The following is a 14510-nucleotide window of genomic DNA, read 5'->3' as shown; positions in this document are numbered from 1 at the left end:
ATGATGCTTGTCCGTCGATGTTGTTGACCTTCTTGAGTGCTATTGCAGCTCCAACCGTCTAGGGAAATGAAGACTATTTGATTGCATTTATGATGTGCTTTGCAGTAATGAAAATACTTTGGAGACTCAATGATGAATCACTCACTTGTCTATACCTTGCTTCTGATCTGCCCTGAATTTATCTGGAAAGCCCAGTAAAGTTTCTGGTCAATGGTGATGATGGCATCTAACGATGGTAATGTCATAGAGTGTCAAAGAGAGCTGGTTAAATTCTTTGTTGTTGGAAATGTTCCTTGCTGTCACATGTGTGGCAATAGTTTAGAGAAAGACCTGAAACATTGTGGCCCCATAGTTCTACCTGTATCTCCACTGTATGCAGTTCCTCCATGTGAATCCAGGAACATAGAATTATACTTTGATGTTTCTACATATAGGGAAGATAGAATATTGGCACCTTGTATAAGCAGCATGGAAAATAAATGCATAAAAGAAGAACTGAAGCAAACAAATAGAGCTTTGATTTGATGCTATTGTTCCTTTGTCTTCCTCTGAGACTGATCTTCAACGTCACAAGTGAAATCTGTATAAACTATTTGCGGCCCCATCTCTCCCTAAATGTAACAATGCTGGAATGAATCTTGCTGGCACTAACAAACAATAGAACCTCTTTTGGATCAGTTTACAATGATTTGCCTCCCTGAGTTGGCCTGAGAATTCTTTATTTTCCCTTCTCAACAATAAAATATACCACATTGCCATGGTAAGTACTGCAAGAACTAGAGTGAGAACAAGAGTGGGAAGCAGTTTTAAAAGGTAGGCCTGTTGTTGTTGTTCTTGCTTGCTTTGGTGAGTTGATAGGCCTGTTGATTAGCTAATTGGATAATTAGGCAGCTGCTACCAATAAAAAGAAGTTAGGGTCAAACAGAGTAGCTATTGTGTAAGTGGACAGCATTAGAGTGGGGAGCTGAAGCTTTGGCTAAAGAGGTTGTGTAGGTGAGTGGAGGCTTGTGGTAGGTTCTCTTTCTCTGTTATTTGTAATTTTCTTTGTATAGGACAGTGGGAATGGTAGTCAGGGCAGAAGTATACTCCTCCTGTAGGATGTGGGAAATCAGGGAGACCTCCTGTGTCCCTGATGACTACAGCTGCAGGACGATTGTCCAGCTGCAACTCCTTACAGACCATATTAGGGAGCTGGAGCTGGATGAACTGCAGGTCATTCGGGAAGCTGAGCAGATGATATATAGGAGTTATCAGGAGGGCATTACATCTAAGGTGTGGGATGTAGGTAGTTGGGTGACTGTTAGGGGAGGGGAAAAAGAATAGGCAGTTGGTACAGGATACCCTGGTGACTGTTTCCCTTGATAACAAGTATATTATTTTGGATGCTGATGGGGGGGTGAATCACTGGTGGAGAGCCACAGCAGCTGGATATCTGGTGTGGAGTCTGGCTCTGTCCCTCAGAAGGGGGGGGGGGTGGTGAAGAGGAGTGTGATAATGATAGGGGGTTCTTTGGTTAGGGGGACAGACAGGAGATTCTGTGGACAAGAATGAGACTTATGGATGGTATGTGCCTCCCAGATGCCAGGTCAGGAATGTCTGAATTGAGTGCATAACATTCTTGAGGGGGAGGACCCAGAAGTTGTGGTGCACATTGGCACTGATGACATGGGTAAGATAAGGGATGAGGTCCTGAAGAGTGAATATTGGGAGTTAGGAAGGAAGCTAAAAGGCAGGACCTCAAGGGTGGTAATCTCTAGATTGCTGCCTGTGCCACATGCCAGGTAAAGAGAGAATAAGGAAATAAACCAGACTAATGGGTGGCTGAAGAGTTAGTGCAGGGGTTCAGATTTGCGGATTATGGGGTTCTCTTCTGGGGTAGGTATGACCTGTACAAAAGAGACAGGTTACACCTGACCTGGAGATGGACCAATGTCCTTGTGGGCAGGTTTGCTAGAGCTGTTGGGGAGGGTTTAAACTAGGTTGGCAGGGGGATGGGAACTGGTGTGTTAGATTAGAAAATGGATTAATTGGTGTAGAAGTAGATGCAATGTGTACAGAGAAGGTGAGGAAGGATAAGCAGGGGATGGGGCATAAAAGCAATCAGTTGGATAGGTTGAAGCGTGTTTACCATAATGTGAGAAGTGTTAAGAATAAGGGTGATGATCTTCAATGTCACAAGTGAAATCTGTATAAACTATTTGTGATAAGAGTATGGATCTGTACATGGAATTACCATGTTGTGGCCATTACAAAGAACTGACTGTTGTAAGGGTAGGAGTGGCTGCTTAAGGTTCCAGGGTTGAGATGCTTCAAAAGGGGGTAGAAGGTTGGGGGGGGGGTGCTGGCATTGCTAATCATCACAGCTGTAGGAAGGGAGGATATCAGAAGGGAGTCGGTGTGAGTGGAAGTCAGAAACATGAAGGGAGTGATCACTCTATTAGGAGTATTCTATTGGCCCTCAAATGTCCATTGGGACACTGAGGAGCAGATAAGTAGTCAAATTTTGGAAAGGTGCAAAAATAACAGGGTGGTTGTCATGGGTAACTTCAACTTTCCTAATATTGATTGGCACCTCCTTAGTGTGAAAGGTTTAGATGGGGCTGAATTTGTTAGGTGCGTACAGGAAGGATTCCTGATACAGTATGTAGACAAGTTGATTAGAAGAGAGGCCATACTGGATCTGGTATTAGGCAATGAACCTGGTCAGGTAATAGACCTCTCGGTGGGTGAGCATTTTGGGCATAGTGACCACAACTCCCTGACATTGAGTATAGCCATGGACAAAGATGGGAGTAGACATCATGGGAAAGTATTTAATTGGGGGAGGGCAAATTATGATGGCATTAGGCAAGAACTTGGGAGTGTAAACTGGGAACAAATGTTTTTTTTTGGAAAGTGCACTGCAGAAATGTGACGGTTGTTTAGGAACCATTTACATGGGGTTCTAGATAAATTTGTCCCACTGAGACAAGGAAAGGATGGTAGGGTGAAGGAACCATGGTTAACAAGAGGTGGAAGGTTTAGTCAAAAGGAAGAAGGAAGCACATTTAAGGTTTAGGAAACAAAAATCAGATAGGCCTCTTGAGAGTTGTAAGGTAGACAGGAAGGAGCTTGAAGGTACTTAGGAGAGCTAGAAGGGGACATGAGATGACCTTGGCAAATTGGGTTAAGGAAAACCCCAAGGTGTTTCTGCATGAGGAACAAGAGGATGACTAAGGTGAGGGGAGAACCACTCGGGGATAAGGGGGAGAAAGGTGTCTGGAGGCAAAGGAGGTAGGGGAGGTCCTAAGTGAATATTTTGCTTCAGAGTTCACCAGGAGAGGGACTTAGACAAATGTGAGGTTAGCGTAGAACAGGCAAATGTGCTGGAGCATTTTGGTTAAGAAAGAAGCAGTGTTGGAGCTACTAAAAAGTGTTAGGATAGATAAGTCCCTGGGGTCAGATAGAATATACTCCAGGTTACTATGGGAAGTGAGGGAAGAGATTGCTGGAGCATTAATGATGGTCTTTGAGTCCTCCCTGGCCACAGGAGTGGTACTGGAGGATGGCAAACATTGTTCATTATTCAAGAAATGTAAAAGAGATAATCCTGGGAATTATAGACCAGTGAGTCTTGCATCAGTGGTGGGAAAACTATTGGAGAGGCTTCTTAGGGGTGGCATTTATGAGCATTTGGAGAAACAGTTTTATTGGGGATAGTCAACATGGCTTTATGAAGGGCAGGTCCTGCCTCATGCCTAATCAAGTTTTTCTTAGGAAGTGACAAGACAAATTGAAGGTAGTGTGGTGGATGTGGTATATATGGATTTCAGGAAGGCATTTGACAAGGATCCTCCATGGTAGGCTCATTCAGAAAGTCATGAGGTATGGGATCCATGGAGAATTGGCTGCGTGGATTTGAAATTGGTTTGCCCACAGAAGGCAGAGGGTGGTTGTAGAAGGGGAGTATTTGACCTGGAAGTCTGTGAATTAGTGTTCTGCAGGGATATGTTCAGGGACCCTGGTCTTTGTGATTTATTTTTGTTTTTATGAATGACTTGGATGAGGAAGTGGAAGGATGGGTTGGTAAGTTTGCAGATGACACTAAGGTTAGTGGAGTAGTAAATAGTGAAGAAGGTTGTCGAGGAAAAGTTGAGTGAGTGAGGGTTTTTCTCTTTGGAGTGACAGAGGATGAGAGGTAGATAAGATTATGAGAGGCATAGACAGAGTGAGCAGCCAGCATCTTTTCCCCAGGGTGGTAATGGCCAATACTGGAGGTCACCCATTTAAGGTGCATGGAGGAAAGTTCAGGGCAGATGTCAAAGTAGTTTTTTTAAAGTGGTGGGTGCCTGGAATGCACTGCCGGGGTGGTGTTCAGGGCTGATAAAATAGTGTCATTTGAGAGACCATTAGATAGGCAAATAAACAAAAGAAAAATAGAAGGTTATGGGAGGTGAAGTAGAGAAAGGGATAGATTGAATGGTGATAAGGTTTATATAGGTCGGCACAACATAGTGGGCCAAAGGGCTCGTACTGTTCTATGTTCTATATCTGGTAGATCATGATCCACACAACTATCATCAATACACCGAGTTTTTTCCTCCTAGGAATAGGCATTGCTTCTGTTGCTCTTTTGTAGGAACTGACAAATTTTCTCTGTACACAAAAACAATTCAACTTCTGAACGTTTAAAGGAATGTACCAACCAGTTCTAACCAGAGCTCAACCCAACAAGTGTGCTGGGGAGTAACTCTTATTGCAAATGTTAAAATAGAAATTGTTGAAAATAAACCATTCAATCCTTTTATAATAGACAAACACATGCCTGGGTGTGTTCCATCCATCCTCATTTTAGTTAACATTCTGCTCCAGAATGCCTTGAATGCTTTTTACTCAGGAATTTGTAAGGGAAAAGAAGACACTGCTTTAGATAAAATGGTGACCATAAGTCCACCAAATAGATGAAGCGCACTGGAAAGTGACCAGGCATTGGGAAGGGATCCATGGGAAACAGTGATTATTTATGTGGGTCATTACCTATATAGGTCACTTGTTCACTGACTTTTAAAAGTGTGCATGTCTGCTCATATACTAGTATTGCCAATGTGTGAAGAATCTTCAATGAATGTACACAACATAAGTTGTTGAAAGTTTTGTTAACCATCAGCACTTCAAGAAATACAGAGCTAAACGTGATAAACCATTCGATCAACTTACCAGACTAGGGCTTTTGGCACTCTTTTCCTTTTCTTTGGCTGGCTTGATTCCTTCCCATTTCTCAGCATTCACATCTGCTTCATTCCATTCAGGCCAGAGAGGATATCGACCTTTCCTGGCTTCAGTAATGCCTCCTGCAACTCCACAGCTCAGGATGAATGAAGCAATACTGCAGAGGAATAGGAGGTCACAAAGAGAACAAGTATTTATGGATTATGTTAAACTCATAGCTTCCAGAATATCTCAAGCAAATACAACTCAAAAAAATATGTAAAGAGGAGTAAAAGCTTCAGATTTCAAATTTGTAATTGAAGAATTGTTCAAGTTCTTAAGAAATGTGAATTAAAAGAACATCTCACAAATAAAGACCTGTGAGTTGTAGTGAAATGTTGTAGATGGAAATAGGATTATTTAAGCAATCGTCTTTGAGTTGGAAGAAATCATTGACCAGAACAGCAATCACATTCCACTGCTTTCCCTAATATCTCTACAACTTTTTCTTTGTCCATCTATCAATTCCCTTTCAAGGGCAGTGTATTCCAAAATCCTTATGTCTGTAAATAAAACCTTCCTCACATTAGCAAGAGAAATCGAGTCAATCACATGAAAACTACCACCTCCTTTTATTGATCTTTAAGTCACTGGAGACAGTTTCCTTTTATTTATTCTGTCTTAAGCCCTTGATGATTTTGCTCAACTCTGTCAAATCTTCTCTATTGGTCTTCTGTACTCTGAAAGACTACTCACCCAGGCCCCCAATCTATCCATATGACTGACATCCCTCAAGCTTGGAGCCAATCCAGTGAATCTCTTGTACCCACTCCAAATTCTTCACTTCACATTTTTTTTAAAACTCTACAATACTTCAGCTTTGTATGTACCGGTACAATGAAGGACAAACTTTGTAATTACAGGCCGTTCAAATAACAGCAGCTGAAAAGGTTATCTTTGTAACCTGTACCAATCTCTTAACAATCTGAGGTCAAAACAGAAAATACTGGAAATACTCAGCAGATTACTTGGCAACATTTGTGACAAAAAAAATTCTGATGAGAGGTCAAAGAACTGAAACATTAGTTCTGTTTCTTTACCCACAGAAGCTAATTGATCTGCTGAGTATTTTCTGTTTTGATTACAGAGATCCAAACAGAGGCAGTATCTTGCTCCTGATCCAACAGAATTTGTTGTGTCCCTTCAATTCTAGTCTTGTGTTCATTCCCTACTCCTTTGTGCTGTCAGTGATGGCTGTGGACAGTTACCTGGGCTCTACCCTTTGTAATTTCCTCCCTAAACTTATGCATCACTCTTTCTTTAAGGCACTTATTAAAATGGTCATTGTTGACTGAGCTTTTTAGTCAACCTGTTGTGTTCATTTTTTGTCTGATTATGCTTGTGCAAAGTGGATTTACTGTAATGGAATTTTATAAATGCAAGAAGCTGAAATAGCTGAGCAGTTGACCACCAGGATTAAATAGAAATCTGGAGAGAGAGACACACACACACACACACACACACACACACACACACACACACACACACACACACAGTTCAAACTTCTGCCTTCCCAACATGGGTAAATTCAGCCTTTGAATATCTTATCCCTTAATTGTATTATTTCTTCAAGCATATCAATATTGTCCATCACCAATAATTCAAATTGCATCACCCTGGGTACAACTCAAAAGTGCAAGAGCAAAATTTTCACAGTAATTCAACAGCTATTCTAAATAAAGCACAGAGATAGCTGGTTGAATCAGACACAGGTCACCATTTGAGCTGGTGACAACTCAGGGCCGTTGTACAAGCTGTCATTTAAAGAGAACACAAGAGCCACAACTTATTCTTATTTTCTGTAGATATGTGAACTAACTCATAATTATTTACTCATGCATACACCAATTATCTTTATCACCTCTTCCCACATACATCCTACCAGCCATCTGCATTTGCTCAGTCAGATGCTATAGTTGTTAGGGAAATTTATGGCCGTCTCTCAGGCTATACATCTACAAATGCTGGGCAACTTACGCATCCTGATCGTGGCTGAACTGGATCAACACCTTTTGCTGAGAATAAAATAAATTTAAAATACTTTACACCTTTTTAAAAAATTCTGGCTGGCATATCTGCCCATTTATGCTGTGGTAAAGTACCAGAAGGTAAGCCCCAGCTGATATGATACAGTCTGAAAGTGGTGCAATGTGACGAGTGCATGTCAGGGGCACAAGCCTTTAATGGGAAGTTCCTTGCCTTATCTCAGACCTACTCTCAAAATGATCTCCCCAGAAATTTCTTGGTTAATGTAATCGAAGTCAAATATCACTTTCTGTCTCTGCTGCATGTACTCCTAACCAAATCAATGAGCTGAAAAGACTTTCAGAGAGACAGTGGGGGGGGAGGTGAGAGGCAGGGTTAGGGGGATGGGGGGGTGAGAGGGGACGGCGGTGAGGGGATGAGTGGGATGAGAATGGATGGGGGCTGAGAGGGGATGGGCTGAGAGGGGACGGGGGTGAGAGAGGGAAAGGGGGGTGAGAGAGGGGAGGTGGGCGAGGGGGGTGAGAGGGCGAGGGGGGAAGAGGGGGGTGAGGGGAAGATGGGGGGTAAGGGGGAAGGGGGGGTGAGGGGAAAGAGGGGGTGAGAGGGGAAGGGGAAGAGGGGGGAGGGGGGTGAGAGGGGAAGGGGAAGGGGGGAGGGGGAAGAGGGGGGTGAGAGGGGAAGGGGAAGAGGGGGTGAGGGGGAAGAGGGGGGTGAGAGGGGAGGGGGAAGAGGGGGGTGAGAGGGGAAGGGGAAGAGGGGGTGAGGGGGAAGAGGGGGGTGAGAGGGGAAGGGGAAGAGGGGGTGGGGGAAGAGGGGGGGTAAGGGGGAAGGGGGGGTGAGGGGAAAGAGGGGGGTGAGAGGGGAGGGGGAAGAGGGGGTGAGAGGGGAAGGGGAAGAGGGGGGAAGGGGAAGAGGGGGGTGAGGGGAAGATGGGAAGAGGGGGGTGAGGGGGAAGAGGGGGGTGAGGGGGAAGAGGGGGGTGAGGGGGAAGAGGGGCGTGAGGGGAAGGGGAAGAGGGGGAAGAGGGGGGTGAGAGGGGAAGGGGAAGAGGGGAAGAGGGGGGTGAGAGGGGAAGGGGAAGAGGGGGAAGGGGGGTGAGAGGGGAAGGGGAAGAGGGGGGTGAGGGGGTGAGAGGGTACGAGGGGGGGTGAGCGGGGACGAGGGGTGAAGAGGGGGTGAGGGGACGAGGGGGGGTGAGCGGGGATGGGGAAGGGGATGGGGAAGGTGGGGTGAGAGAGGGAAGGAGGGACGAGGGGGCTGAGAGGGAATGGGGATGGGGGGTGAGGGGGGAAGGGGGTGAGAAAGGGAAGGGGTGAGGGGGAAGAGGGGGGTGAGACGGAAGGGGTAGATGAGGTGGGTGGGGGAGGGGGGGTAAGAGGGGGGTGGGAGGGGGAAGAGGGGATGAGAGGGAACGAGGGGGGGTGAGGGAATGAGGGGTGGTGAGGCTTTGAGGGGGTTGAAGGTGACGAGGGTGGGTGAGAGGTGTAGGGGGTGAGAGGGGATGGAGGGTGAGGGGATGAGTGAGAGGGGAAGGGGGTGAGAAGGGACGGGGCTGAGAAGAGACGGGGCTGAGAGGGGTCAGGGGGTGTGGGGTCGAGGGGGGTGTGAGGGAAAGGTGGGGAAGGGAATGGGGGTGTGGGGACGAGGGGGGGTGTGAGGGGAAGGTGGGGGAGGGCATGGCGGTGTGGGGACGAGGGTATGGGGTGAGGGGCAATGGGGGTTGGGAGGGGACGAGGTGGAGGGGGAGGGGACAGGGGTGAGAGGGGACAGGGTGAGGGGTCAGGGGGTTGAGAGGAGACGAGGGTGTGGGGACGAGGGGGGTGTGAGGGGAAGGTGGGGGAGGGGAAGGTGGGGGAGGGCATGGCGGTGTGGGGACGAGGGGATGGGGTGAGGGGCAAGGGGGGTTGGGAGGGGACGAGGTGGAGTGAGAGGGGAAGGTGGGGGAGGGGACGGGGGTGAGAGGGGACAGGGTGAGAGGGGTCAGGGGGTTGAGAGGGGACGGGGGTGTGGGGACGAGGGGGGTGTGAGGGAAAGGTGGGGGAGGGGACGGGGGTGTGGGGACGAGGGGGGTGTGAGGGGAAGGTGGGGGAGGGGACGGCGGTGTGGGGACGAGGGGACGAGGGGGGCTGGGAGGGGACGAGGTGGAGTGAGAGGGGAAGGTGGGGGAGGGGACGGGGGTGTGGGGACGAGGGGGGTGTGAGAGCAAGGTGAGAGGGAACAAGGGGTGGTGAGGGGCAAGGGGGTGAGCGGGGAAGGGGTGAGAGGGGACGAAGGGTTGAGAGGGGACGAGGGGGGTGAGAGGGGTCGGGGTGAGGGGATGAGGGTGGGTGAGACTGGAAGGGGTGAGTGGACGAGGGGGGTGAGAGGGGATGAGCGGGGGTGAGAGGGGACAGGGGGTGAGGGGACGTGGGGAAGGGGTGTGAGTGGACAAAGGGTGAGTGGGGACGAAGGGTGAGAGAGGATGAGGGTGAGGGGATGGGGGAGCGAGGGGATGAGAGTGAGGGGACTGGGGAGTGAGAGGGGACAAGGGGGGTGAGAGGGGACAGAGGGTGTGGGGAAGGGGGTGAGAAGTGATGAGGGGGTAAGAGGGGGACGAGGGCGGTGGGGGATGGGGTGTGAGAGGGGGCAAGGTGGGGTGGGGGTGGGGGGTTGAGGGGGGATGGGTGTGAGGGGATGAGGGGGGTGAGAGTGGACGAGGGGGGTGATAGGGGACAGGGTGAGAGGGGATGGGGTGAGGGGACGAGTGGTGGTGAGAGAGGAAGGGGGTGAGAGTGGATGAGGGGGGTGAGAGGGGAAGGGGTGAGAGGGGATGAGGGGCGTGAGAGGGGGACAAGGGGGGTTTGGGGGATGGGGTGAGAGGGGGCGAGGTGTGGTGGGGGTGGGATTGTGAGAGTGGATGGGGGTGAGGGAACGAGTGGGGGTGAGGGGAAGGGGGTGAGAGTGGACGAGGGGGGTTGAGAGTGGAAGGGGTGAGAGACGACGATGGGGGGTTGTGAGGGGACGGGGGGGTGAGGGGACGAGGGGGGTGGGGGGTGAGAGTGGACGAGGCGGGATGAAGGGGGTCGAGAGGGGTGGTGAGAGTGTACGGAGGGACAGGGGACAGGGGTGTGAGAGGGGGAGGGTGGTGTGTATGTCAGTGGGGAGGAGGGGGAGGGGGACGATGGGGAGATTGGTGGGGCAGGAGGGAGGGGTTAGAGAGGGGGTGTGGAGGGGGAGAGAGCAGGTGGGGGCTTACTGGGGAGGTGGGGAGGGGAGGGTGAGACGGGAGAAGGTGTTGGGTGGGCGGGGTGGGGGGGGGGATGGATATTCCCACCCCCTCCCCCGGGCCGGGTCCGGTTTCCAGGGCCACCCCGGTGCGGCTCCCGGGCACCGCTGGATCTAATGCGACACTTACCCGCTGTGAATGGGGGACGGACTCATTTTCAGGATGGAGTCGGCCCGCTTCTTGCTGCCTTTCGACATCTTGGCTGCTCTGCTCCGCTCCGCCCTGCCAGCCACCTTCGTAACCAGGCAACGGGACGCCACCGCACTGGTATTCTGCTGGGTCCTAGTGCTGGTCTGCGGTTGTCAAAGGCTCAGGCTGAACTCTCAAACTTAGGCGTTGTCACTCCTGACCGGATTTACTGCTTCCAACCCCAGCACTGGAACTATGGACCACGTTACTGTAAAAACTTGTTTTTTTTTCTATAACCCATCCCCAACAGGTCTGAGACGAATTAACCATTCCCTCTCATATGAACTGCTCATAAGAACAGGAGTATGGTTGCCCATTGATCACAGATAAGAAAGCTGCGAGTGTGGTTTCACTGTAAACATTGGGGCTCGGCCGCTTTTTGGGTGTGTTTGCATCTCCATCATAACCCAAGCCTTTTCCTGTTCCTATCTCTGTCTATTTAGCTTCCCAAGAGCGCAGTTACTCACACGTTCTGTGTCCTTAAATGTCCTTGTGGTTCTTTTTATCGTTGGTGTGGTCCGAACACGGTGGGAAAAGCTTTAAACTGAGGTGGGCTGGAGTGGGGTGCTCGTAAACATGTGGAAATAAATTAGCTGGGAGATGAGTGGCATCTGTTACTTACAAAGGAGAAAGTTAGATTAAGTAATGGAGGGAGAATCTGGTAAGGCGAGCAAGAGATGAAGGGAAGGCGAAGGCATTTTTAGGATTCTTTTAAAATGAAATATATATTTGGTCTTTTGTCCAAAAAAATTTGAAAGGGAAGCTGCTATTTAAATCAGGTTGATTTATATGCTTTCAGTTTTTGTAATATAGGTCAGAAACTAGCGTATTTATCACACCAGCTAATCTTCCATGGGGTTGCTAGTGTGATATCAGGGGTTTTATAATATGATTGATACACCAATTATAACCAGGCCACTGATTGTAAGAATTAAGATAGAGCAGATCTGGAGGAACTGGGAGTCTCAGAGTTTGTAAACTAGAATAAAGCCTTGGGAATCAATCAGTATTTTGCAGGGAGGATGGGAATATTGCATTATAGCTCTGAAAACTGGGGTGGATCATGGGATTATTGGGACCATAGTCTTCGGATGTGGTGGTGGTGGTGGTGGGAATACAGTTTGGGATGAGTGAGAAACAGGAATACAGAATTATATTTTGTGAGTACGAGAACTTCAACAGTCCTGCAAACTGCAAAGGCGTGTGAATTGTGGAGGGCCAGGGCTGTCACGTGACAGCACTGTCCAGTACTTGGTTGAAAGACACACCACTGTCAATCAAGGCCTGGCTCCACCTCCACCCATCAGTGCACACCTGACTATTGGTCCCTTTAAGCACCTTTGTACCCGGCCTCGGGACATTGGCCTCCTGTGATTGATTAGTCCTTGCTGGCACTGGGCCATTGGCCCTGTTGAATTACCTGTGCTCCAGTCCTCCAGCACTATAAATACCCAGCCCTCCAGCACTATAAAGAGTGGCACATGTGCTGGGTCCAGTCTCTTTGTTGCCCTGGAGGAATCATGAAATGATGCTGAAGAGACCACTGGTAAGCTGTGCACTTTGACAGAGTTAGAAGCATCTTAAGTTAGTATTCCCGGTGGCATGGAGCCGTGCCTGCACTGAGTCAAGGGGTGGTGGGTAGCGTATTGATTTTCCTTGATTGTTTGTACCCAGTTTATTGTGTGTGTGTGTGTGTGTGTGTGTGTGTGCGTCTGTGTATTTTACCCTTGTTGTGACTCTCCCATGCTCGCTATCACCAGTGCATGTGTGTCACCCTGTTACCTTTTCCCCGTGTTTGCCTTTGTAAATAAATCATTTAACTCTAAGACTGTGTTCAGAGTCCTTGTCCTTTGAGACCTCAAACTTGTTTCACAACAGCATGTGTGTCAGAATTATAGTTACATATCAAAAGCAGGCCTTTCAGCCCACCACATCCATGCTGACTTTTTTTACTCATTTACTCACATTTAGACAATATCCTTCTATGCTTGCCTATTTAAGTGTCTCTCCAAATGCATCTTGAAAGTGCTGATTGTATCTGATTTCACTACCTCCTCTGGATATTCAAGATATCAACCACTCTTTGTGTAAAAACTTAACCCTCAGATCCCCTTTAAGACTCCTTCCACTCACCTTAAACCTATGCCTCTTGTTTTTGATACCCCTACCATGGGAAAAAAGATCTTAACTGTCTGCCCCATCTACGCCTCTATTTAAGTGTCTCTTCAAATGCATCTTGAAAGTTCTGATTGTACTTTTTATCAAGTCACCACTCAGCCTCCTTTGCTCCACGGAAAACAAGCCCAGCTTCTCCAATCTCTCCCCATAACTAAAGTCCTCCAATCCAGTCAACATTCAGGTGAATCTCCTCTGCACTTTCTCCAGCGCAACGTCCTTCCTGTCGTGTGGTCACCAGAACTGCAACATCACACTCCAAGTGCAGCTGAACCAGTGTTTTTATAAAGTTGCAAAGAGCCCCAACAAATAAACTCAGGGATCCTGTCAGATAGGATATTCAAATTTGAGGGTTGGGGATGCAGGGAAATATCAAAATTTGTGAGAGCTATAATATTGTGGAATATTTTAGGATCCCTGTGAAAGGGTGGAAGCCTACAGGGTGGGATCTGAACACCTTTTGGCTCTGTCCCCAACATGGCTAAATCCCCACAAAGCTCCCTTTTCTCCTTTTTCCCTCCACTCAAATGTGATTGCTGTTGTCTTTTTTCTGTTGTATATGTTTTGTTGACAAGGTACAGTATCTCATTTCCTGAATTGAAAGGTTGAGTATATTGTTAAAGATAATTATGAATGATTTCTGTGTTTGAAGCTGCTAATTAAATTTAGAAATTGTATGAACATGAGAGCTCACTGACATGAAACCTGTTTTTTCTCTGCACAAATGCTGCCTGACCTGCTTAGTATTTCCAGCATTTACTGTTTACATTCCTGGCTACAGTGCTTACAATTTGAGCTTCAGAACTAGCAACATTTTCAGCAAAACTGATACAAACATAATTATAATACTGGCATCTACAAGACAAAGCAAAATATTGTCCGGGGATATCCTATTCTCCAAGACATATCCCATTGAGCTAATTTGCGTCAATCAGTCTACTCTCAGTCATGAGCAAAGTGATGCCTAATTAGCAAATGACTCACCCCCCGACAACCCAAATGCCTTTTCACTATTTACAAGGCACAAATCACACATGATGGAATACTCTCCACTTGCCTGATTGAGTCCAGGTCCATTAGCATTCTTGACATAATCCAGAAGAAAACAGCCTGCTTGATTGACACCCCATCTACCACCCTACACATTCATGCCCTCCACCCTGGCATATTGTGGCTGCATTGTGTACTGCCTACAAAACACACTATAGTTACTCATTTAGACTACTCCCACACCACCTCCCAAATCCATGACGTTTTGCACCAAGGGCAGCAGGTACATAGGAATACTATGATCTGAGGTCCCCTTCCAAGTTGCACACCTGACAAGGAAATATATCACTTCCTTCATCGTTGCTGGGTCCAAATCCTGAAACTCACAAACCAACAGCACTGTGGAAGTTCCTTCACCATAGGGACTGCAGTAGTTCAAGGTAGCAGGTCACCACCACCTTTGCAATTAGTGATGGCCATTAAATGCTGATTTTACCCACATTCCAAAAAATATAATTAGTTTATTTTATAATAAAGTTAATAGAAATGTTAGTAAGTTCCTCAATTTTGACCCACCACAATGAAGGAAAGTTAATATATTGCCATCACAATAGTGTGTGACTGGGGTGGGAAGCTGTTGGTAGTGACGTTCCCATGT

At 47.8% G+C, this 14510-nt stretch overlaps 1 protein-coding gene across 1 annotated transcript in view; it reads right to left on the bottom strand.

Annotated features, from left to right (window-relative positions):
• The window catches only part of adgb (androglobin), a 166317-nt gene extending 155607 nt beyond the window's left edge, over positions 1–10710 (bottom strand). Inside the window, exons 1-2 of the mRNA XM_052011225.1 lie at positions 10628–10710; positions 5197–5365 (exon numbers count right to left, since the gene is read on the bottom strand). Of these exons, the coding sequence (XP_051867185.1) occupies positions 5197–5365; positions 10628–10695 (237 nt within the window). The 5' untranslated portion in view covers positions 10696–10710. The remainder of the gene's footprint in view (positions 1–5196; positions 5366–10627) is intronic.
• Positions 10711–14510: the final 3800 nt, after the last annotated feature.

This window comes from Pristis pectinata, chromosome 3 (genome assembly GCF_009764475.1).
Source record: "Pristis pectinata isolate sPriPec2 chromosome 3, sPriPec2.1.pri, whole genome shotgun sequence".
Lineage (NCBI taxonomy): Eukaryota > Metazoa > Chordata > Chondrichthyes > Rhinopristiformes > Pristidae > Pristis > Pristis pectinata.
Note: the sequence above shows the minus strand (reverse complement) of the source record. Positions and strands in the feature narration are given on the sequence as shown.